Source organism: Tamandua tetradactyla, chromosome 3, assembly GCF_023851605.1.
Source record: "Tamandua tetradactyla isolate mTamTet1 chromosome 3, mTamTet1.pri, whole genome shotgun sequence".
NCBI lineage: Eukaryota > Metazoa > Chordata > Mammalia > Pilosa > Myrmecophagidae > Tamandua > Tamandua tetradactyla.
In genome coordinates this window covers 28,339,607-28,365,660 of record NC_135329.1, presented here as the reverse complement: position 1 = coordinate 28,365,660, position 26,054 = coordinate 28,339,607, and the positions used below count along the sequence as shown (strand labels likewise).

Below are 26,054 nucleotides of genomic sequence, written 5' to 3'. Positions count from 1 at the left end.
TTATACATAGATGAATAAAGATATTTTTGAGTAGTAATCAAGATAAATGGATACTAAAAGAAGTGGTTATGAGAATTTTAAGAAATTTTGCTATCTATATTGAAAATGACTGCCCCTCCACCCCCCATAATAGCTTTATTTTCAAGAGAATTTAAGTAGATTTAAATTGATTTTCAATTATTTCCACACATCAGACTAATGTTCTTTGGAATGTAACACTGTGCTGAGGCTGGCTTCAAGTTAAAAACAAGCTGGCTGGCTGTATGTGGGTTACAGAGATAAAAAGTGTTTAGCACAATGGTTGGCACAGAGTAGGTGTTCAACAACTGGCAGACAAGGGGAGAAGGGATAAGCATGGCCCAAGGGTCAAGGCAAATCTGGGGAGCTAGATGAATGAACTCAAGAAATCTACAAGTGAGAGATAAATACAGGAGCCTGAAATGAAGTTCAAGGGTCCCAGACCAGAGACCCCTCAGACTCCCAGTCTGGGCAGCAACTGGCATCTTGGAAAACCCATCTCATGGGACTAACCAACTAAGATGTGGCTACAGAAAGGGAAAGGAGCTGTGGTTCCCAATAACTTCCAACAAACTGCTTGCTCTGTAGAAGGAAAACAGAGGTTGAAGAAATTCTCTAGAAAAGGGATTCTGAGTTATTTGTAAGGTACAGCCAGTGGCAGCAGAAGCAGGCTGGTAAAATGTCATGCAACAAACTTGGTCAGATGCTCTGGTTATGGCCACAGCTGACCCAGCCAAGTCAGCTGGTTGGAAAGAAAGAGGGTGAAAAAACTCTGTTGGGGGAAAGAAAGTCACAAAGGACTTTATATTGCCACGGCAAAAGCTCAGGAAAAAGTTTCCTTCCTTTTTCCCTTCTGCTATATTAGAGATAGGAAGTAAGGTTCTGAGAAAATGCGAAAAAAAGATTGAAAAGGTAAATAGAGGCCTTCTCTGTAATTGACTTGAACAGATTATAAGTAGCTGACTTGGAAACATTAAAAATATTCTGTTAAAAATAAGACTATTCTGTCAAAAATTCTGATTTACCACTGAACCACAAAGAAGGGCCTTTGATGCCCAACAGAAATTTAGGAGGAATGATGAATAAAGATCAGTTAGGACTGTGTAATTGAGAAAACCTCGTGTCTGATGCTCCTTATATTCAGGGTATGGACAGATGAGTGAAAGAATAAATAAATAATAGGGGGACAAAGGGTAAAATAAATTGGGTAGATGGAAATACTAGTGGTCAAAGAGAGGGAGGGGTAAGGGGGTGGTATGCATGAGTTTTTTCTTTTCATTTCTTTTTCTCGAATGATGTGACTGTTTTTAAAAACGATCATGGTAATGAATATACAACTCTGTGATGATATTGTGAAGCACCGATTGTACACCATGTATAGAATGTACATGTGTGAAGATTTTGCAATTTAAATAAACAAATAAATAAATGAAACCACATTCAAAAAAAAAGGTCGGTCAGGTACTTACCTGGTGAACCTTGTATATTTCTTCCAAAAAGTCCCCCTACTAAAATATCTTTGACAGTAATGACTTTATGACCCAGTCACGTGGCATATGATGTTTGCCTCAGAGTGGGAGGGGTAGATCACACAGGTACCTTCAACTGACCTGTAAATTTTATTTCACACATAGGGTCACAGGTTCAGGGGTGTTCATTTTATTATAATGGTCCATATCTCACATATCAGTGAGTCTCAACAAGGTGCCATTGGCATTTGGGGCAGGACAATTCTTTGTTGTATAAGACTGTTTAAATGCCCCACGCACCATGACCCAGCCACTGTGTCAATCATGACGATGTGATGGCCACAAAAGGCTCCTACACATTTCCAAACGCCACCTTCTATGAGGTGTGGTATGGCCCCTAAGGAAACCACTGGTATGCAAATTTGGTACATACATTCTTTTGCATATATTCACAATTACATAATAAAAGTCTTTATGATGGATTCCTATCCACTACCCAACAAATACATATTGAGCACGTCCCTCCATCAGGCACCATTTTAGGTGCTACCCAAAAGTAGTGAACAAGACAAAGTCGCTGCCCTTGAGCTCCCATTCTACTGGCAACAATAGATAGCAGGTGCGTGTTATATCAAGGTAAAAGGATTCCTACCTTTGTCCTAGTTTTGTGTCTAAAAGCATAAAATAATGAATTAGTTCTATGCTTGAAAGCATAAAATGATGAAATGCTTCAAAAAGACAGAAAATCTCTTGTGTAGAAAGAAACTCACTGCAGCATTATTTAAAATACGAAGATCTCCACAATAACCACCCGAACAGTACAGAATGGTCATGCAAGTGATGGTAGATCCACACGTGGGATTATATGCTAGCTTCTAAAATTGTATTCATAAAGATCCTCTAATAATTTTGGGAAAATGCTTCTATCATAATAAATGGGACATATAGGATATAAAATCATATACAAAGGTTGAAAGTGAAAGAAGCAAAAATAAACAAACTAATCTAGAATGAAATGCATGCAACTGCAGATAATGTTGTTTTGGGATTAGGCAACTTTGCAACTATATATTTGTGTTTTTTCAACTTCCCTGTGTTTTGAACTTTTGTATGTACTTTGTATACAGTGATTAAGAGCATGGCCTCAGAAGTCAGAAACCCTGTTTTGTCTTTGACTAGCTCTGTGACTTTGGACAAATTACTTTTAACTTTGCCTTGGCTTCCTTATCCATGAAATGTAAAAATGTTCCAACCTCATAGGGCTTTTGTGATTATTAAATGATATAATACAAGTAAGAAGCTTAGCATATTGCTTCATACATAGTAGTGTTAAATAAAATGCAATTAGTATTATTGAATAAATATGTATTCATCATATATTGTTGAATTCGATTAGCAAATGTTTCGCTGAGAATTTTTGCACCTGCTTTCATGAGAGAGATTGGCCTGTAGTTTTTCCTTTTTTGTAATATCTTTCATGTACATATTTTATTCATATAAAATGGCTCTTCAAAAATAGTTCTTTATGTTATCTATTTTTGTCAATATTATTTTGTATTATTTAACCTACCTTTATTATAAATCTTAAAATTGAATAGACTGCCAAACTAGTCAATAAGAGGGTAAGGGATATGGGATGTATGGGGTTTTTCTTTTTATTTCTTTTTCTGGAGTGATGCAAATGTTCTAAAAATGATCATGGTGATGAATGCTCAACTATGTGATGATACTGTGAACCACTGATTATGTACTTTGGATGGATTGCATGGTGTGTGAAGCAATTTCAGTGAAAATACATAAACATTTAAAAAAAGATAATTGCATAAAAATAGTTCTTTAGTGTTTGAATTTAGCTGATTTAACAGGCTTGGTTTTGTAAATTAGGAGTAAAAATTCATTGTTAAATGATATGAGCAGACACTACCCTCTGCAAACCTGCACAAATGCTGATGGTTTGTGTTTAGTCCTTGGCTTGTGAGCAAAGAATGCCTTGCTTCCAAGTGGAGTCCTCATCCTCTATTTATAGGCTCAGTTTTTGAGAGGCTAATAAACTTCTTGTATAATAGAAAATTCTAAAATTCATTGCACATTAATGTTCATAGCAGCATTATTCACAATAGCCAAAATGTGGAAGTAACTCAAGTGTCCATCAATGAATGAATGGATAAACAAGGAGCGTTATATATGCACAATGGAGTATTATTCAACCATAAAAGGAGTGAAGTTCTAATACATGTTGCAACATGGATAAGCCTTGGAAACATTATGTTGAGTGAAATAAGCCAGACACAAAAGGACAAATATTGCGTTATCTTATTGAAATGAAATAACTAGAATATGAAAATTCATTGAGTCAGAAATTAGAATACAGGTTACCAGGGGCCAGGGTGGGTAGGGAATGTGGAATTAATGCTTAATTGGTAGAGTTTCTGTTTGGGGTAATGGAAAATTTTCGGTACGGATGGTAGTGATGACAGCACAACATTGCGGATGTAATTAACATCACAGATTTGTATAAGTGAAAGTGGCTAAAAGGGAAAGTTTTATCTTGTATTTATGTTACCAAAGTTAAAATTAAAAAAAAAATAACCATAGAACTGTACAACACAGAATGACCCTAAAGGAAACAATGAACTTTGGTTAATAATATAATAATATTGTTTTAAAAATTGTAGCAAATATCCCACACTAATGCAAAATGTTAATAATAGGGAAAACTGTATATGCAAAGGGGGTAGCATATATGGGAATTCTACTTTTTGTATGATTTTTCTGCTCTAAAACAAAAATTCTAAATTTCAAATGCTAACTAGACAGTTAATGTTACAGGGCCAGAGAGAAAAAAAATGGGCCAAATTCACTCAGTTTGCAATGGAAGTTAAATTGAACAGGTATTGTGCCATCTAGAAGTTAATCTATCTTAGAAGCTCATATGTGAAAGCAGACATCGCTGACATAGCCCCCAAAATGAATATCTACAACTCTAGAGATACTCAACTGATTATTAGGCTTGTAAAAAACATAGACTGGAATTTTAGAGCCAGAAGTAAACTTAGAGATCATCTAACTTGGCACCATTTTTAAATGAAGAAATTGTGACCCAGTGCAGTTAAGTGACTTGCTCAAGGATACACAGGGAATTCTATTTTAAGCCAGCCAAAATTCTATAACCCAACTTCACGTTATCATTTATAAGTGCCAATCTTCCTTTCAGTCAACTTCGTATTTACTCCTTATCTCAAATGATCTGGGAGATCACTAGTCTCATTGTTCTATGCATCAGTTCATTCATTTGTTTGTTCATTCTACAAACATGTATTGAGTGCCTACTTTATCCCCTACAAGCACTGGGGATACAACAGTGAACAAGACAGAGCCCTGCTCTCCAGGAAGTCACCTCCCGTTTAGAGACAGACAAGACAGTTACTTGACAGTGTGTCAAGTAGGCTGTTGGGGGAAATGGAAAACTGTGGCACTACCTCCCAACTACCCACCTCCCTTCTACAGACATTCTCTTCTCTCCTGCCCCATCCAACCTTCTCCTAGCACCCTTTCATAGACTCCTTCGAACTCTGAGTATCTTCTGCGTTCTGAGACCTTGCAACAATGACCTCACACTTTGGGACTTCCCAGGATCCTGGCGAATGCTGATAATCCTTCCCCAGGGCATGCAGAGGTAGATGGACACCCTGCAGGCACAGGTAGGGCCTTCAGGGCGTTCATCTTTCCCAGTCCTCCTGGGATTCTGATTCTGTGAATTTGGGATGGGATTTGGAAATCTGGAATTTTTAAATCTCTTTGCTGACTCTGATCATTTGCCCCATTGGGAAAAACCCATCTATAAACCAATCTACCCATCCAATGCACAGCATTTCCTGATTGTTTACTGCCACAGAGCCTGTTCTGTGAACTACAGCAGGTTCAAATTGGGCTGATCAGAAACTCTCTCTCTCATCCTAGGATTTGGAATTGAGACATGGAATTCTAGCCAGTCTTTGTTGCTTTATAAGTAGAATTCATCCCTCCAGCCATCAATTAATTAATTGTTCCTTAATTAATTAATCTAACAGATCAGGGAGATAATAACAAGGTCCTGCTTTCATGGAGCTTATTTTTACTAGGGGTGGGAGGCAGAGAAACAGTAAGCAAATAAGTCGATAATGTCTCAGGCTTTGATGAATGCTGAGAAGAAAAGTGAAGCAAGGTCAGGGAACTAGTATGCTGCAGGGACTCCTATTTTACATGGAGGGTCAGGAAAATACTCCCTGATGAGGAAGAGGCATTTAAATAGATCCGCAAAGGAAGTAAGAGAGAATGCCACATGGCTTTCTGGGAAAAGAATCTTTTATGCAAAGGGCTCAGAAAGTACAGAGGTCCGGAGGTAGGAGAATGTGAAGCTCCGGTGTGCTCGGCACATTTGGGGAACTGTAAGGAGGCTTGGCAGGGATGGGGTGGAGGAAGCCAGGAAGAAAACAAAAGCAGAAAAGTTCAGAGAAGTCTGAACCAGGGATCTGCAAACTTCTTCACCCTCCCACGACAGGGGGAAAGCAGCCATAGATAATACGTAAACAAAAGTATTTTAATGGCTGCATTCCAATAAAACATTATTTACCAAATCAGGCGGTGGACTGAATTTGGCCTGCAGGCCTCTTTCGCTGACCCCTGTTATATAGGCCAAATTAAGGATTTGGAGTTTTATTTTGATTGAGATGTGTAGCCATCAGAAAGTTTAAAGCCAAGCGGTGCCATGACCTAAACTATGCCTTAGAGATATCCCTCTAGCTGACCTGTGCTTTAAACACTCACTGTGGCTGCTGCTGGTAGAATAGACTATAAGGGGATAAGGGTGGGAGCAGTTGGGAGACTCAGGTGCTGTTGTAGGCTAGAGACAATAATGGCTTGGAATAAGAAAGCAGCAGTGTGGATGATGAGCAGTGTTTAGACTCTCGATAGATTTTGATATAAGGCTGTGGAGAGGGTTAAATAGTGTCCCACCCATAGCCTCAGAATATGACCTTATGCGGAATAAGAGTCTTTTCAGATGTAATGAAGGTAAGGACCTTGAGATATGATCCTCTTGGATTAAGGCGAGCCCCAAATCCAACGGTGACCATCCTCATGAGGAGAGGACAGGGAGAAGAATGCAATGTGAAGCTGGAGGTAGAGCTCAGGGTGATGTGTCGACAAGCCCAGGAGTGCCAGCCAGCAGCCACCAGCTGCGAGGAGAGAGGCCTGGGACAGGTCACCCCTCAGAGCCTCCAGAAGGACTCACCATAGCTGACCCCTTGATTTTGGACTTCTGGCATCCCAAACTAAGAGAATGTATGTCTGTTGTTTGAAATTGTCTGGTGCATGGCCACCTGCTCTGCCAGCCCTAGTGGCAGGATTTCCTTGTGAATTGAATAGAGTCTGAGAGAAAGAAAGGATTCAAGGATGACTCAAGGGTTGATTGTTAATTATTGAGACATAATTACCTGAAAGAACAGACCTGCAACTAACCAAGATGGGAAAGATGGGTGGACAAGCAGATTTTTAGAAGAGGATTACAGGTTTGATTGCCCATATGTCAACCATCCAGGTGGAGATGGATATGTGAGGTGGAATTGTGAGAAGAGATCAGAGTTAGCCTTATGAATCTGTGTGCCATCGGTTAGAGTCAGAATTAAAGCTCTGTGACTGGATGAGATCACCCAAGGAGTGACGAGGCCACAGCCTACAGTGTCACCTAGCCTGACAGGGTCCCAGGAAACAGTCTGCCAGTGCACAGGCAACGCACAGGCTGTCCAGCAACGGAGAATGCCAGGAGGCAAGGAAAAGCAGCAGACTTTCGGTCAGCTCATGCCCATGGCCAGTTCTAAGGCACCCAGATATGCCTCTGTGGGTGTGGATATGTGTACAGAGGGCTCACGCTTGCCTGCAGACATCTGTGAACGCGGGTCTGTGTAAGCGGGGATGGGGGCTCCAGCAACACAGTGTTTCTAACTCACGGGCATGGTAGGTTGAACAACTGCCTCCCACCTACAAGAAATGTCCACGTCCTAGTCCCTGGACCTGTGAATGTGACTTTATCTGGAAAAAGGGTCTTTGCCAATGTAATTAAGTTGGGGATCCCAAGAGGAGATCATTTTGGGATATCTGGATGGACTTGAAATCCAATGACAAGGATCCTGATAGGAGACACTCAGGGGAGCCCATGTGAAGGCAGAGGCAGAGACAGGAGTTTTGCAGCCACCTGCCAAGCAATGCCTGCAGGCACCGGACACGGGAAGAGGCAAGGAAGGAGCCTTCCCTGGAGCCTCTGGAGGGAGCGCTGCCCTCCACACACCTTGATTTCAGACTTCTGGACTCCAGAGTGTGGGAATAAATTTCTGTTGTTTTAAGCCTGCTAGTTTCGAGGTAACGAATACTGTAACTCAACACACCTAGAGGATAGTCTTTCAAAAAAGTGGTTGCAGAACAAAATAATAAAAATTTGCATAATTTATCACTTTGCAAGCATTCACTACGATGTGATAAAAGCCTCTAACAAGTATCTTCAGCGACCCAACCACCAGCTTAAAAATAGAAATGGCAGCACAGGCACCTGACTCCTAATTCGACGATGTAATGAATAAAAGGATAGAGATAAATAAAGAGAGGTCCCTAACTCCGCCCGTCTGTGCGCCTCCTCGCCTCTGCAGGCGTTGGCGTGTGGGCCGGCCGGTGAGCACACACAGGAAGTGGGGAGGGTGCAGAAAGGAGGAGGTCCTTGCAAATGTACATCTTTTTATATCTCTGTGAACATCTCTGTGGTATTGGTTTGCGGTTTCCTGGCTGAGCCCTCTCCTCTCAGGCTTTCGGGCACAGTTCTCATTTATGGGGCACTGGCCATATCTAATTCCATTTATTCTCTTTAGGGTAACCTTTCTTTGGGAAATAGTAACTCCCCAGGACAGAGATAACCAGCCTTTCCCTTCCTCTTTTGCCCCAACCTTAAGGCCCTCCCTTAGGAACATCTGAAGGAGAGCAGGACTGCTCCGGAAACAGAGAAACTGAGCCAATGAACTGCAAGCCAGCTGGCTGATGCCTCAGCCCTGTGTCTAGTTAAGTGATAGGTTTGAACTCACAACTAACTGGGATTGACATCAGATGAGCACAGGTCAGAGGATAATAGATCTGAAATCTGGGAATTCTGAGCCGCACTGAATGCGCAGAGGAGGGGGTGCACACAAGGACATGGGGACCAGGCTGTGCTGGTGAACTGGGCTCTGTTCCACACTCACTCAGGCAAGCAGCTCTCACCCACCAGCCCTCAGCCTGGGGCCCTCCTGGCAGGCTGGAGCAACCCAGCTGGACCAGGAGGGAAGGGCGTATGACTACTTCAGTCTCCTTCCCTCCCGAGGATGTGGATTCTCAGTGTGGAAGGATCTTGAATATGTCATTTCTGCATGGTAGAGGGTGGCTGAGGGAGACGGTTTGGGTGTGCGTGTGTATGTGTGTGTGTGTGTATGCTTCTCTGGTACCCTCTGAACCACACCACATCAAGGGGAGATGATGGCTAGAGATAGGCATGTGTAGAGAGGGATTCAGCCAGTTAGCCAGAGAAAGAAAACATCATGAGCCGGCCAGTCAGCACAATAGGCAGAGAGGGGAGTAAGGCACAAAGAAGTAGGTGGCCATGTAATTTATCCTGCAAATCATGAGGCTTTTGAGATTGGCAGGTGCAGTTCTCTTGTACAAAGCAGGTAAACTGGAACTGTCTCAGGTAAAACAGGACATATGGTCACACTTCTCAGAAGACAGTGAGAGAAGAGGGTGGGAGAGAGAAAGGAGGTGGGGGAAGGATGAAAGAAGCAGCCAGATTCAAAGAGAGACGGAGCTGTGTGGGCATGTCTGGGTGGTTCTCTGCCAGTTGTTTTCGAAGTGTCATCTTAACCCCTTTCCCAGACAAGCAAATTAGCACATTAGAAAAAAAATAATAATATAAGCCTCTGCTTGCTAGAGTTTCAGAGCTCCCAAACAAACACAATTTTCTATGAATATCAAAAAAAGGGAAGTGGAAAATAGAATGAGAAATACATTTCTCATTCAGCACATGGCTTGATTCTCTCAGAACACCTGCCTAATTTCCGTTAGGTTTTAGGCACATGGGCCAGTGCTTATTTACATAGCTTTTAACAGCACAGAGGAAGCATCACAGGAGGCCACTGCATTTGCATAGAATGAGATAATTGAGAATAAAAATAAAAGCATGAAATCAGCAAGTATGCATTGAGCAAGTATGTTGTGGGAAAGTGCGACATGTTCTGTCCCAGGATGATTCTAGATTGCTTCTATTTAACCAGACACAGCTACATGAGGGTGTCAGAATTTTAGGAGTGTTCTTATAAAAGGACAAGCATTTGGCAAACTTAAAAGGGCTGGCAGTATCTTGAGTACTGGGAGGATAGTGAAAGAGGATACAGAGCTGGAAGTAGAAAAATCAGTTGAAGGACAAAGCTAAGCTAGCTAAGGAGAGAACAACAAGTCATGAAGCAGAGGGAAGGAGAGGACACTTCAAGGTGGGTCTAAGGCAAGGAAACTGGGCCTGGAAATGCACCACTGGATGGTCACATCCTAAATCAGTCCCTGTGTAGCTGAGCCTTGAGGAAGATAGAGGCTGAGGCAAGAGTGGGAGCTCCTGGTGGGAGGAGACCAGGAGAAATGGCCAGTCCCAGAAATATCTCTGGAAGCCCAGACACAACCACTCCCTTTGAACTGGTGCCCCTGAAAATCCATGGCCTCCTACCTCAGTTGGAGTATTGCTCTTCCTCAAAGTTTGGGCCAAGGCTTTCTGTGTTATTTTTTCCTAAAACATATTTCTTCTTGTTAGAGCACTTGCCGTTGTTTGTAACGGTTCGTGCATTAGTGTGATTCAATGTCAGTCTTACACTTGGCCTGGACACATCATGAAAACAGGAAGTGCACACCTGTGTTTTGAATTGTAACGATATCCCAAGCTGTAGAATATGGATGATGGAATTATTCGGGGCTCTTTCACAAATGAACTCATTCCCAAGCATGGCTTCAAGCACATCTAGGAACTGACCTTACTCAAATGTCTCCCTCTAGCCCAGTCCTCTCTTCTGAAATCACATACATGACAGCCTGCTCAACATTTCCACTTGAAAATGTTAACACATTCCAATCACACTGAACAGGTTCAATACTGAACTTGTGAATGCCTCCTCCTCAACCTGTTTCTCCTCCAGCATTCTTCATCTTCGAGATTGGGACCACTGGTCATGGAAACCATGGCAATCATTCTCGGCACCTCTTCCTCATTCCCACATCTCCTGTCCATCACCAAAGCCCTTCATTTCCATCTCTTAAATTCTCTGCATTACAATCACTTCTGTCCATAGGTCACAATGGTTAAGAGTGTAGGCTCTGGAGGTGATGCGTTGCCTGGGTTTGAAAACAGGCTCCACCACTTACTAGCTATGTGCTTAACTCCTCTGCACCCTGTTTTCCTTATATCTAAAAAGGAGGTAATTGCATGTGTGTCATAGGGTTCTTGTGGGAGGTAAATAAGATAATACATATAATGTGCTTTCAGAAGTGCTAGCTGCTATCATCATCACCACCACCGTTCTCACCATTGTCATCATCTCCATGACTACCTCCTAGTCTAAGCTACTGTTGACTGTCTTCTAGATCACGGCAATAGCCACTTAACATCCACATTCATTCTTGCCTTCCTCTAATTTATGTTCCCCTGTGTAAACCAAGTGATCTTTTAGAAACACAATATCACGTCACTCCTAGGTTTAAAATATATCAGTAGCTTCCCACAACAGATGGTATAAGACCAAACCCTTTAAGTGGTTTAAATAGCCTGTCTTGGGTCAGTCTCCACACTTGCTGCCTTTTACCCTTAAACCGGCCACATGCCTTCCCACTTCAGGACCATGTGTGCTGCCTGGAACACTGTTCCTCTTGCCTTCTCCTCTTTCCTTCCTTCCTACTCCCCGTCCACTCCCCAACCTACTGCACAATGACTTCAGCCTCCATCTCTCCACTGAAACTGCCTAGGAAAAGGTTTGTCTCCATCTTTCTGTGCATCTGACTACTCTTTCTCCAAAGTTCCCTCTACTTTTGGCTCCCCTGACTTTGTTCTCTTGGTTCCCTTCTCCTCCTGCTGGCTTCTTCTTCTTTTTCTGTCATTTGCCCTCTTTCTCTATCAGGCCCTTAGAAGCCGATTTCCCCAGCTTTTCTAATTGGAACTCTTTTTCTCTTCCTTAACTTAACCTTGCTGAGTGAGCCTATTCATTTGCATAGCAGCCATCAGATGATGACTCTGAGATCCTTGTCACTATGCCCCATTTTACTCCTGAGCCCCAGATTCATGATTCTCCATGAGAGCGTTTCATAAATACTTTGAACACTTCAGCACATCTAAAGCTGAAATCTCAGACATGTCCTTCCTTTCACTGTTCATATCTCAGTGAATGGTACCAGTGCCCATCTGGCTGCCCAACAAAATCTTGAGTCATCCTTGTCTCCTTCCTTTATCTGCCTTCACACATTTAGTTAACCACTGAATTCTGCTGCTTCTCCCTCCTTAGACGTATTCAAATCTACCTTTGCTCCAAATCCAACTCCCTTAGTTCAAGCCTTCACCACCTCCCACCTATATTTTGCCATGGCTTCCTAACACATCTCCCTTTCACCAGTCTTTCCTCTGTTGAGTCCTTCTTTACACTGCTGTTAAACATTCAGGGAAAATATTTTCCTAAACTACTTCCCAGAGAACTGGTGTTTCAACTTTGAAAGAGAAGGATTTCTTAGGCAAATAATAATGACTTACTTAAGAAAATATCACCACTTCTGGTAATAGATGGTGGTGATGCATAACATTGTGCATATAATTAACCCCAATGAATTGTATACTTGAAAGTGATTAGAATGGGAAATGTTATATTGCATACATGTTATCATAATAAAAAAATTATAAGAAAAGTTAGGGAATATCATTTCTGTATCGCCATGCGTATTTGAAGCTCTAAGAAGTCCTGCTAGTAAAGGAATCTGTTCAAGTGTTTCTTAAATTTCTTTGAAAATAAATCCCTGTCTCCATGGCACACTTTTTAACATCTTAGAGAACACTGTATGATGTTTTAAAACACAAATCTGATCATCTTACCTCTGTATTTGAAAATGAGACAAGAAAATTGATAAATACTAAAAGAAGACAATTAGGGCAGTTAGAGACTTTTGGAGATTCCTGACAGAGAAATTACCTACAAAATCAATGGCTGCCAGTCACTGAGGGCTTATTGTGTGTCAGATGCTTCTTATCTATTATTACTAATCCTTAGGACAAGGCTATGGTAAGCAGGATCCCGAGGTGAGAAAATGAAAGCCAAGTTGATTAAGCACTGGATCTAGGGCCTCACCGCCAATTAGGGCAGAGCAACCTTTGGCTTTGAGGTCTAAATGGCTTTAAAGTCACTGCTGTTTGCAATAAGCAGGAGAGCCTGGAGTGAGGAAAAATCAGAAGGTTTGGACATAAATTCCTAGAAGGCAAGCGCTTCTCTCTTCTTTGGTCTTCGTCCTTCTGGCCCCATACCCTTCTAGAAAATGCCTCTGGTACTAATAGCTATTTTTCTTAAGCTCTTATTGCCTTTTGTGTAGACCTATCATATGTACCCCCAACCCCCACCACTGCTTAAACCACCCAGTAGGACATCATCCAGTTCTAGGAAAGCCTCTCTCCCGCTTAAAAACTTTATGGTTTTCCCTAGTGTCTGTCCAAGTCCAAATTTCTCAGGTTGATATTCTAGAGCCTCTGCTATCTGCTGTCAACTTTCTGGTCTCGACTTTAGATCCTTTTCTAAGTAGTACCATGTTCCAATAAAACTGAACTACTTCTTCCTTGGGCCACGGTGGCTCAGCAGGCAGAGTTCTCGCCTGCCATGCCGGAGACCAGGGTTCAATTCCCAGTGCCTGCTCATACAAAAAATAAAAATAAACATAAACAACTGAACTACTTACAGTTTACCAGCCTCCCTGCCTTTGTTCATGCTATTTCCTCCTCTTGGAAAGCCTGCTCCTCTCCCCTGCATTGCTTCTTTAAATCCCATCTATCCTTCAGGGTCCTTTTTTACTGCTAGCTTCGTATAACATTCTAAACTGAACCAACCAGTTGCTGTCTGTTTTCGAGGACAAAAGGGTGGTGAAGTGAGATACCCCACAAACTTGGAAACCAGGTTGTCTTCTGAAAGTTGAACTAGTGAGACCCACAGTGGATGATATCAGCTTTCTCCAAAAATGACACACTCAAATGAAGACCCAAGAAATGGATATTTAAGGAGATATGAAAGCACCCTCCTGGAACAAGGTGGCCAGGGCTTATTCAAAGACACACTGTGCCTACATATCTAAAACCATGAGCTAAGCAAACAAAGCCTTAATCAAATCAAGTACAGGAAACAGAAGGAGTCAAACTAACTGTAATCAATGGTAATAACTGGCCAAGACAGTGACCTAATCAATTATATTCTGTTCTGTGTGAGTAGAAACACAACTGTGCCGTAGTAGAAGGAAGGCAGCCAAGGTGGTGGCTTGTTGCTACCAGCATCAACCAGAGGAGGTAGCTACCCTGGCTTTGGAGGACTTTTAGAACACAGAAAGCATTGGCTAGGAAACAGAGGTATTTCTTTCAGCTTTCTCTGACTTGGTTAGTTTTCTCAACAGTCCCCTGCTTCCTCTCTTCAAATTACAAGCCCTCCAAGCAACTTTCTGAGAACCAATCTGGCTTTCCTTTTGTGATCAGAAAGGACTATTCTGGGTAGTAGAAAGGGACATGCCCGTTGTATCTACATCATTTGGCTGTTGGGAAGATTCATTGAAATCATGTGTATACAGAGATCGTCCCAGGCCAGCACATAGCACGTGTTCAATAAATGCAGTTGATTAAAATCAATCAGTATATTAGAACTTCACTTATTATGTTTTTTTTTGCAGTTTTTAAAAACAAGTTTATTGAAATATATTTTGCATATACCCATTTCAGGTGTCTAATTTAATGATGTTTAGTAACTTTATGGAGTGGTGCAACCATCACCATAAATCGGTTTCAGAATGTTTTCATCCCCCAATTTTATTTATTTTAAATTTAAATTTAAAAGCTGATACTCAATTCAATTATTGGAAATCTTTGAAACACACAAGCTTAAGTCTTCCTTTTGCTTTTTAGGACTGAAATGGAAGGAAAGTTTATTCCTTACCTGACAATTTAAATGCATGCCACTGTGTAATTTAACTTTCTTAGGGATATTATTTTCCCCATCAGCATTTCTTTACATTCCCTGAAACTTACCATTCTTTGACCTACTTGGTTGTTTTTTTAAACCTTTTTTTTTTTATCATATAATATAACATATATACAAAGCAAAGAAAGAAAAAAGCAATAGTTTTCAAAGCACTCTTCAACAAGCAGTTACATGACAGATCCCAGTGTATGTCATGGGCTACCATATGATCCTCTCAGATTTTTCCATCTAGCTGCTCCAGAACATAGGAAGCTAGAAGGAATAAACATTTTTTTTTAATCATCACTATCAACTTAAAAATTTTTTTTTGTGAGAAACAACATGTATGCAAAAAAAACCAATAAATTTCAGAGCATAATTCAGCAATTAGTTGTAAACAGATTTCAAAGTTTGGCATGGGTTACAATTCCACAACTTAAGTCTTTTTCTTCTAGCTACTCTAAGATACCAGAGACTAAAAGAAATAGCCATTTAATAATTCAGCAATCGTATTAGTTTGTAAACCTCACCTTCTCTGTATAACTCCATCGTCACCTTTGCTCTTTCTGTCCCACTCTTTGGGGGTATTTGGGCTATGGCCATTCTAACATTTTCATGTTGGAAGGGGCTGTAATAATATGAGGTAGGGAGAGAAAGCTATCTGATGTTCTCGAGAGGCTGGGCGCTCTAGGTTTCAGGACTTATCTGGTCCAGAGACCCTTCTGGAGGTTGTAGATTTCTGGAAGGTTACCATAGTGCATGGAATCTTTGTATAGAACTTCACTTCTGATGACAATTTTTTATAAATTTATTTAAGGCAAACTGGCTATCTGGTGTCTAGTTGCCCTCATAAAAGTGGGTCCCTGGACCCGCAAAACAGACGCTGTGACCCTGTATGAGAATGAAACGATTCTGCGACCCTGGACAGGTATCACATTAGGAAGGTTCTGGCAACCATCCGCCTAGCCTAGGGCATTTCTATTTCATTATCACTCTCTAAATATCCTACCAATTACTTTCTCAAAACACCCAGCACACATTGTATACCGTTTATGTTCTGATTTAATGTACTTGTATATCTCTCTAATTCCAATTCCAGCAGAGGGTAAACTCTTTGTGGTTGGGGCTTTTAATTCCCTTACAGAGCCTCAAATATCATAAATACTTAATGAATTGCAATGAATGGGCTCAAAGATCAAGGGAATGACTTGGGGTGCAAATAAAGGCTGTACCATGTGCCTCACTGTCTCCTAAAGAATTGGAATGCTGACACCTGGAGATGAGGCCATCCATGCTGAGAACATCTCTCGTAACACCATCTCAGCTCCTCAGTCCAGGAGGTGGACACAGCCAAGCCTCCTTGGCCGAAGGAGGACTACTCAGCTGCCCAGGAAGGATAAGGAGAGACAGAGAGATGGATGGAGCAGGTGCCTCCACACTTACCTGGACTTCGGTCTGTACGGTGCATTTGACCAGTTTGAAGTTCTTCCCAGGGTTGAAGCTGTTGCTGTAGAAGCAGACCTTGAGAATGCGTATGACTTCCTTCTCCACGTCTACCGGCACCACCACCATGGGCTCTGGGGGGCCTTCGGGCCGGCGTAACGTGCCCACCTTCACCCGGCTCAGGGGTTCGGACACCCCAGACATCCTCTCAGGCAGCAGCTAGGACCGGCTCATCGCAGTCCTGTAGAGACAGTAGAGGGACCGCCCTGAAATGAGTCTCCTCCAGGTCCATAGGCCTCATCCCCTGGGGACTGTGCCCACGAAGTGCCCAAACCTAAGTTAACCATAGGTTCTTTCATTTCTGCAAGCTCCCCTTGAAGACATCCAGCTTTATTAATTGGGGAGACTGAAGCATGAAGCAAAGCTGTTTGCATAAACATCCAGGTATGAAATCAGGACTTCAAGGTCCCAGGCTTGCCATCTCTCTTCTAGAAGCCACTTCTCTCCATCACATTTACCCTCCCACACTGTGCTCCCAGGCAAGGGGCCCACACGAGGCAAAAGCAGCTGTGAGAGGAGGCGTTTGCAGCATGGTTCCAAGGCACAGTTGAGCAGAAAAAGTGAAGAGGGAGACAGTAGAAATAGCAGGAGAGAAACAGGGATTAGGAGGGAAAGCCGAGAAGAAACAGAATTTGAGAATAGTGGCCCCAAGCAAACTGGAACAGGCACGGCAGGAAAGGACACATGTAGGGGGCCAGGCTATCAGCAGATCTCTCTGTCTGCCCCCACCCTCAGCTTCTAGCTTAACCATAATGGGTAGGAGGCCGCTTCCCCACAGGAACTCATCATATAGAATCCCTATCATTATACCCAGGCGAATTCAAGAGGCACAGTGCCCTACCCCCATAGGCCAGGCAGTATTCTCATCCAAAGGGTACTGGTGCCCATGAATACCAAGTAAGATAGTCTTAATCAGCACTGGGAAAAGTTTGAGTGAGAAGAGCTAAATAGGAATAATATGTCATAAAATGCAAAAGATAAGGCTGGTTGAGATGTGGGGAAACTCCAATTTGACCTATTTGTGTATCGTTGGCTAAAGAGAAGAGTGAGTGAGAGAAGACAAGCCCTCTCTGGAAGGTAGAACATAGAAGCAGAGACAGAGCAGCTATGAAGAAGCCTGTGCCTAGGGCAAAGCCCAGGTAAGAGGGCCTGATACCTTCGTGGTGCCTCTAAACCTGTGCCACTACAACTGATTGTACAATGCAATGTAGCGCTGATAAACACGAGCGAGCCAGAGGATGTAAAAATGTAACAACGAGAAACCACAACCTGATAAGGGACTCCTGTCACTTGACTGGGCAGCATCTGGCCCATTCAGGAGCCAGCCACCAAACACAGCCCTGGCCACAGGGAAATAGTCATTCTCTACATAATGCAGGCGGCCATTGCCAACATGCCTGGTGGACCCTGGTTTCTTACCTGCATCAGCTCTTCCTGGCCCTTGGTTCAGAGACATCAATCATAGTGGCCGTCATGGGCTCAGCTAGAAGTATTTTGGTGAAATCATTTCAATCACCAGGAATCTACCTTGACTTTAGTCCAAAGCAAGTCCCTCAGATTTGCCCCTAGACCTTCACCGCTGTAGCTGTAACCTCTGATCAGCCTACTTCTGCCCTCTCCCCAAAAATTACAGCTCTAAAATTTTGGAAAAACATGAGTGCTTTATGTAGGGCAGAGCTGATTATGAGGTGGGCAGGATTGATTATGCCTGTCGTACAGACGGGGAAACAGACACAAGCAAGTTAAACTGTTTGGTAAAGGAACCATGACTGTTAAGTAGCAAACTTGGATCCTCAGCTAAGTCTGAGTCCAAATTCAAAGTTTTTCCCACTTCCCCTATTGCCCTTGAAGGATGTGGCATCGCCAGGAAGCGGGACAAACTCTAGGCAAGGAGAAACGCATCATCTGAGTATTGAATATCCCAGTCTGTGAAGCATCCCAAACCCCTCCTGGCTTAGAGGGCATCACCCATTCCCAAGTTCGGACTCAGTTTTAGAGGTCCTGCAGGATCTCGAGACTAGAAAGCAGGTGTTTGCTAAAAAGTCCCTAGGCTGAAAAAAAAAAGTCCCTTGCCCCAGAAGGTGGTACCCACTTCTCTACTGACATAAGGCAACTTCCTTAAGGGCAAGCCAAAACCTCAAATCTGCTTGTATAAATCTGCAATGGACCACCAAGGGATCCCCCAGACTCTCAGAAACAGGGTAATGGAAAGCTATGATGTAAAGAAGACCTCAGCCACCTGTCTCCAGGGTCTTGGGAGAACATATGATGCCGTAACCCCATCTACTTGCTCCTCTCAGTCATTCTGCCCACGTTCTGGTCCCAGCTCTTTCTCTGACTGGCTCTATGATCTTTACTTTATCTCTCTGGGCCTCGTTTTTCTCCCCTATGAAGTGGAGATAGTGTTGTCCTCATACAAGGGCTGTGAAGATGAAGTGAGAAAACTTGAGTAAAAACTCATCAAAGCAATCAAGCAAGATACAAATGGAAGGTTTTGTCATCATTGCTAATACTTGGCTATTTTTCCAAGACTCATCTGACTACCTGTATTCCTGATATCCTTTTCCTCCTGTCAGTGGCTCTCCAGGAAAAAAGATGCCCTGATTTGCAAAGTTTGCCAACTTCCGTAGTGTAAATATTCCCCGGCATGGCTGATTGCAAACCATCCCCATACATCACGGACTATGGAGTTGGGAAGTGATGAGAACTATCCACCAGCCCCAGCTCCTGTTTCTGACAACAGGCCTGTTCATCCAAAGTTCGTGAGATAACTTGAATTTCCCATCAACAGAGAATCTGGCTTGACAACAAGATCTTCCTACCCTCAACCCATGAGCCAAAGCCCTGCCCTTTCTCCAGTGTAGACCTCCCTCCTGACTCTCTCAGCTCTGGCAATCCCTCCTCCCTGCCCCCTGGCCTGCCCCAGACTCTCTAAGTGTCAGAGAAGGGAAAGCTCTTGCAGCATGAGCAAAAACTCTGGCTCTGAGCCAGCTTGGGCTCCAGCTTGTCTCCCATCCCCCAGCTCTGCTGAAACCAACACCGAAGAATAACAAACACAAGGAAATGGGCTCAAATTAAAACAGGAAAGGTTTTGATTGGCTATAAGAACTTCTTGTACAAAACCTGGAAAGTGTACTGAGGGAGACTATGCAATTTCTGAGTTCCTAAGAATCTTCAGGAGGAAAATAAACTACACTCCTTCCTGGACTGATTCAGGATATTCACCCGCCTGCGAAGGGGGAATTGAGGGGGGATGTTAGTTCGTTCTGGATCTTCCAGGCTATCACTGAACACAGTGCTGTGTCCCCAGCACAGAGGAGACACTAGGGTTCCAGGGATAAATATCATAAGAAAACATATTTTTTTCCCTTGAAGATGTTGCAATGTAATGTCGTTGCCAGGGAGTTTACATAAATAAACTCTGATCCTCTGAAAATATTCTGCAGGATAGGTACTAATAGCCTCATACTACAAGAAAGGATATGAGGTCTGGAGAGATCAACTTGTCTGGATTACGCAGCTGGTAAGCAAGAGAGATGTAGGACCACCATGCTTGCATAATTCCAAAGCATTTTGTAATACCACTGGAGTTGTGAAAATGGAAATCCTGAGGACACATATTTTGAACCCAGGTTTAAATGACTCAAATATATGTGTCCTCTCTCTGACATCATATTGACTTTCTGACTGTTAGGGATTGAATCATGTCCCCTCTAAAAAGCATGCTCAGGGCGGGTCACAGTGGCTCAGCAGGCAGAGTTCTCATCTGCCATGCCGGAGACCCAAGTTCAATTCCCGGTGCCTGTCCATGCAAAAAAAATAATTACAATAACAATAAAAGAAAGAAAGAAAGAAAAGGCATGCTCAGGTTCCAATACCAGGTCCTGTGAGTATGGATCCATTATAAAGAGGATCTCTTGAAGATGTTACTTTGGTGAAGCTGTGGCCTCACTGAATGAGGATGGGCTTTAATCCAGATTACTGGAGCCCTTTATAAACAGAATGAAAACCAGAGAGAGAGAGAGAGAAAGAAGCCATGGAGACCTGTCTCAGAAGACAACAGAATCAGAAGAGAAAGAAGGTGCCGCTGTGTGTATTGCCATGTAACGGAAAAGCCAAGGACCAGGGATGGCTGGCAGCCAGACCCAGAGTGCCACAGTCTTCTGGGTGAAAGCATTGCCTTGTTGGTAGCTTGATGTTAGAATTCTCCTAGCTTCAAAACAGTGAGCCAATAAATTCCCACTGTTTAAGCCATCCCATTGTTCGGTATTGGTTTTAAGGGAAAGGAAACTAGATCACCGACTAATGGTTTCATCGCTACCTCAAATCAGGGCAGGACTTTCCATCCTCAAGACAACTGCATTTTGGTACTCCCAGTGTGCACTCTGATTTCTGTCTCTGCAAGAGGCCAAGCTTTGTGAACTTCCAAAGAATGGAGGGAAGGTGTCACATACTGTCACTATGCTTAGGAGTTAGTGTCAAGCTTAGGGCTAGCTCTGATGACTTGAGACATGGGGTTGGATGAGTTAGAGTTCCCCAAAGTCAGTTGGTATATTGCTGATGGCCTCTGATGATATTATCACATGTCCATGGCAAAATGGGAAAGAGAAGGACAATGTAGAGATTTATCATAAATCTCAATATATTCATTTTGAAGGGCAGTCTTATTCTAAGACATGTCTTCCCACCTTCTTTTGGCTTTACAATGCTCCTTCATTTACATAAAATGACAATGATAGAAGATGATAGGTATATGCACTTTTTAAATGCCTGTTTCTTGGCAGGATAAAGAATTGAAAACACAAGATCAGTCCCAATTAAAAAAAAAAAAATTAAACAAATCTAGTAAATCGGGGCTCAGGTGGTCTTAGCACTGATCTGCAGTGTTGTGAGGTTGTCTTTACACCAAGACTCACTTTCCTCCATTCCACCACCCAGCTAAAAATATCATCCCTTGGTCTTATTCGATGCACCATCCTCTGTCCTGAGAACCCACATAAAGCATGGAAGAAAACTTCACAGGAGACATTCAAAACACCAGCTCTTTGGATCCAGCAGAGCCAGAATGTCACGAGATGCACGCTTTATTTCCACTTTGTCTCTGAGTCACTTCCCCTTGCTGTTTCCACATCAAAAAATGGGGAACAAATGCCTTTCCTATCGCAAAGGCCTGCTGAGTGCAATCACTTAACTAATTGGAAATGACCTTGCAGTCACAGCGAGCCCTGCCTGTGTTTCTGTGCAAGGCTGGGCCTTACTTGCTCCTCGCAGCTCCCCCTCCCCAGCTCCCTCCCAAGCCCTTTCAGCTTCCAGTTCCCATGGGGCCAAGCATTCTGCCTGCTTTCAGGGTCACACAATCCATCATTTGGTTAATTCCTTCCCCTCCCCTCTAAGCATCCCTCCTTGCGAAGAAAGGAACCCAAAAGGTTGTGATTATCGCCAGCTATAATTCAATGTAATTCAAAAGGCATTTATTGAGACTCTACCATGCTTTTTTTTTTTTTGCTTCCTACCCCCGCATTCACTACCCACACAGGATCTTTCTGTTGACAGCACCTGCTAACCTAGAGGCCGGCTGACTTGGGGCTGGCTCTCGGTGGGGCAGGAGGAAAGAACATCAAGGACACATTACCCAGTCCTTTCTTGTTAAGACATCGCTGCTCTCCTCACTAGTCCAAGGCTTTTGATCCCTGCAACTAGCCATGTTTTTCTTACCTCCTACTTGATCTCTGGGATTCAATGCTTACCTGAGCCTTCAAAAAGTTACGCTCACCTTGCTCTCCTCATTTGCTAGTTTCTGAATGAATTTTAGCTGGCCTGCTTTCTTTTTCTTTCTCTGTTTCATTCTAGCTCACTTAACAGGCTTTTGTTGAAGCCTTCCTTTGTTTCTGGAGGGACTCCAGGCCCTGGAGATAGGAAGATCAGGGAAGAGGGTCTGTGTTCAACCTAGACTCACAATCCAGACTCACAAAATACAGCCCTGACATGATGATAAGGAATCAAATAAGGCTCTGAGCATGGTGCTAAAGGATCACAGAAGATTTGCCTACCAGAACTTGGAACATCAGAGAGAGGGGACAGCAAGATCAAGAAGCCATATTTGTCATGATGGATAGCTGGTAGTCGAGGGGTCATTGAGAATGAGACTATTAGGTGGTAGTATGCTAAGGAATTTGAATTTATCCTGTGGAAAAATAGATTTTCAGCTGAAGAACATGACTTTGGCATGAAACAAAAGCGTGAGCCAGGAGGCAACGGGAGCAGTAAAAGATAAGAGTTGGAACCAGTAACCAGTGCTCCTCCAGGTTTAACAAAATATGGGGGTGGGGGGTGGGGGCAAGAACAGTTCTGACTGGTAACCAATTTCTGGCAGGTAAGTACTTGCACCATGGCTTGTTTCAAGCTACCAACATGACGTTGCTGAACATGGAGTTGAGAAGAAAAGGGCACCATTGTGTCCCAGAAGCTGGTTTTACACCCCACTGGCCTAAAGATGAGAGAACCAGAAGAAAGGAGGGGTAGGTCCCAGGGTCAATGGCCTCAAGCCTGACTCTGAACTTGATGTCCACCTGGTCCTGGCAATGGACCACCCAGCACTTTGAGACAGCTTTGGGCAAGGTACTCAGGGGCACCAAAATGTCAGATAGGTTGCATTCTCCAAGGAGCTTCTATTCCTCTCTATCTCCTAAAATGCATAATTTTCCAAAGCAAACTTTTCATCCTTTCTAACCCCAAACTAAATTCTTCTTCAGCTTCCCTGCTTTGAATAATACCAGGTTTTTTCTTCTCTGTCACTGAAATAAAAGCAAACCAAAGTTGGTTGAGCAGGGAAATTTGGTTCCCCGATGAATCAATGCTTCAATCAGGTGTTTGACCGAGTCCTTCCCCATTTTCTTGAGAGGTTGATGAGAAGGCTGGGTGATAAACAGGTGCATTCAAAACTGCTCAAATGGTTTTCCACAAAGATTGCTGATCAAGTGTCCATACAAATCTATTGTTTTATTTGCCCCTTGGTTCATACTTTTAACTTATATAAGAAATGTAAAGTTCTTCACATACACTAAAAAAAAAATACCTGCCTCAGTCTGAGATGAGGACGATGTGGTCAGACAGCAGTATGGATAAACAAAAAAAAAGAAAAGAATGAGGTTTAGGCTAATGGAAAGTTAATTACTAGTCACAATCATGTGGCTGCCAAAAACGTTAATGCAGTGTTGGAGCTGCTAGAGAACGACAGTGTCCTGCCCCCTGGGCTCTGCCTGGATGCCACCAACCCTAGGGCATCACCCTGATGTCCGGGCATCTTGGCTCCAGAGGCTGCTTTGTAGCTCTGAGCTCTGGGGAGACAGGAGATCCTGTTACCTGGTGCAGTGTCATAAAACCAAGGAAGAGGGGGCTCCTGGGAAGGGAGGACAGGGTTGCCAGTTTCAAGCATTGAGGGGCTGTACTGTAGAAGATGGATTAGATTCATTCATCCAAATCAAGTTTAAAAAAAAAGCAAGTGCAACAAACGGAGAGGAATGAAACAGACTTTACACTGGCATACGCACACCGTCTACAGCCCTTCATAAAGTGTTGCACAGTCATTATTTTGCTGATACCTCCCAAGGTAGGTGCCATTCCCATTTTGAGGATGAGGAAAAGAGGCTGAACAGCTTTCCTATGGTCACCTTTCTCAAGCGGCAGAGGCAAGACCAGAGCTCAGATTTCCTATCTTTATTCAACAAACATAGCACATGTCCTAAGTCCCATCGGCAAGTCCCTCAACTCTGAGCTTTGTTTCCATACCACAAAGCTATTTCTGCACCATAGGAGACACCTCAAACTAATGCTGCTTTTCTGATATGGCCCCAGAATGCTGCTTGTACAAAAACTCCATACACATAAACTCACAGGTTTCTAATCGTGTAGCATTAAAAGTGATGCAGGTCTTTTGAGACATTAAAATGCATGTAATATGTAATAAGGATGGATATATGGAATTTTACTAAGGTAACTTTTATGAGTATATCTTATAAACAGAAAAAGAAATTGGTGACAAAAAAAAATTCAAGTACTTTTTTTTAAAGCAAAAGTACCCGCACAGGCCTAAGAGTACAGATGTTGTCCCCAATCTATCACCACTTTAAAAACAACAAGAAGGATCCTCTTGAGCAAGCTTTTCTACCTGCCACCCTCCAATCTGCAACTCTTTTGGAAATCCAGTATACACCAAAAATTTGCTTTATGCAAACAGTTATCAAAACTGTTAAACATGCCAATAAACCCCATCTGCAAACTTCAGCAATCTGCTTTCATTGTAATGTGAATTGGATAAAACAACAATTTCAATGCCCTGTCAAGTAAACAGGATGCCACCCATGTGTGAAAAGACTTGGGGAAATTAAAAATAGATGGAAAAATTCTCAGCAGTTAAAAATGCTAATTGAAACAACTTTAAGGTATTACTATAAACATATCAAACAAGCCAAGAAAGATAAAATCTTAGGTTTAGGGGCTTGCAGCAAAACTGTTACAATTGCCATTGATTCATGACTGGCTTCTTGAGGAGCAAGCTAGCTATACATAAAATAGCTCAAACCTGTTTCTCTGGTTGCCCAGTTCTGGGAAATATGCCCCAAATATCTCAGAGTGTGTATGCAGATCATTTGCACAAAGATGTTTACAACTGTACTATTTATAATAGTGTAATAGTGAAAATCAGAACAAAATGCTTAGGGAAAAAAAAATCTAAGCAATGTCAATAATGACAAACTATGATAAAAATATGATGAGTAGTAATACATGAAGATATTTATATAAAAATGTTAAGTGACAGAGAATGAAATTTACATACTTATGTAATTACATAAAGGACACCTACCTTTAGAATTACATAAAGCTAAAAGATATTAAGTTCTCTTACTATTATATTGGTTAAATATGTCATAAAAAATGTGTAATAGGATTCCACAAGTATTAAAGCCGGCCCAATTTCCTGTGCTTCCACCTCCAGTTCTGACTCAACGCATCCCACAGAGAGCAGCCGACCTTCTTCCCACAAGGCTATAGGGGCAGAGAGGCCCCGATGTCTAGATTCCTGGATCCCATCCAACATGAGGATTTAGGGGAAACAGGGGAGGTAGGCATCTCATTGAAAAGTGCCAAGTGAAATGGCACTACAGGAAGTTATCCTCAGCTCCAAACCACTCTCCAGGAGATCAGGGTGTCTGCAATGCTGCACGATTCTTGGCCTCACTGTGCCCTTGACCCCTCTCCAGGTCTGGTGCCAATATGCCTGGAGACTCTGGCCAGTCTCTCCTCCTCCTCCCTCCACCCCCGCTGCACTGCTCATTTCTGAGAGCTAACAGCAGTTAACCCTCCCTGAGCACTTACCAAGCCAGACCCTGGGCCTCGCATGGGCTCATCTAGTCCTAACAAGAAGCCTAACAGGTGGGAGCTGTTAGCTCTCCATCTCACCACGAGGCAGCTGAGGCTGGGACAGATGACCTAGCTTCTTGCAGGCCACCCAGCAAGTTAAGCAGAACAGTGATTCCAATGGGCACCCAAGGGCTCTAGCCTGAGGGCTCTTTATGACCACACCCTGCTGGCAGGCCTACCCCCTGCACACCCCCAGGGGAATGTCCTTTGGAGCTCGGGATTCTAATGGTGAGGAAAGTGGACATTAGACTTGAACTCATGTAAAACATAACTTCAAATAGCAGTTGGTCCTATGGGGTCTTCACGCTGGCTTCACACACAGTGGAATCACCTGGGGAGTTTTTAAACCATTTGGAAGCCACGTCTTAGC

The 26,054-nt window shown here is 42.9% G+C and overlaps 1 protein-coding gene across 5 annotated transcripts in view; it reads right to left on the bottom strand.

Annotated features, from left to right (window-relative positions):
• Positions 1 to 26,054, bottom strand: part of PTK2B (protein tyrosine kinase 2 beta) — a 140,768-nt gene that overhangs the window by 60,846 nt on the left and 53,868 nt on the right. For 4 of the 5 annotated variants that reach the window (XM_077152855.1, XM_077152854.1, XM_077152852.1 and 1 more), the window contains exon 2: positions 16,205 to 16,445. In XM_077152855.1, coding sequence (XP_077008970.1) covers positions 16,205 to 16,408 — 204 coding nt within the window. In that variant the 5' untranslated portion in view covers positions 16,409 to 16,445. Of the gene's footprint in view, positions 1 to 15,291; positions 15,594 to 16,204; positions 16,446 to 26,054 lie in introns of those variants that run through there. The other variant, XM_077152857.1, reaches the window with a different exon arrangement.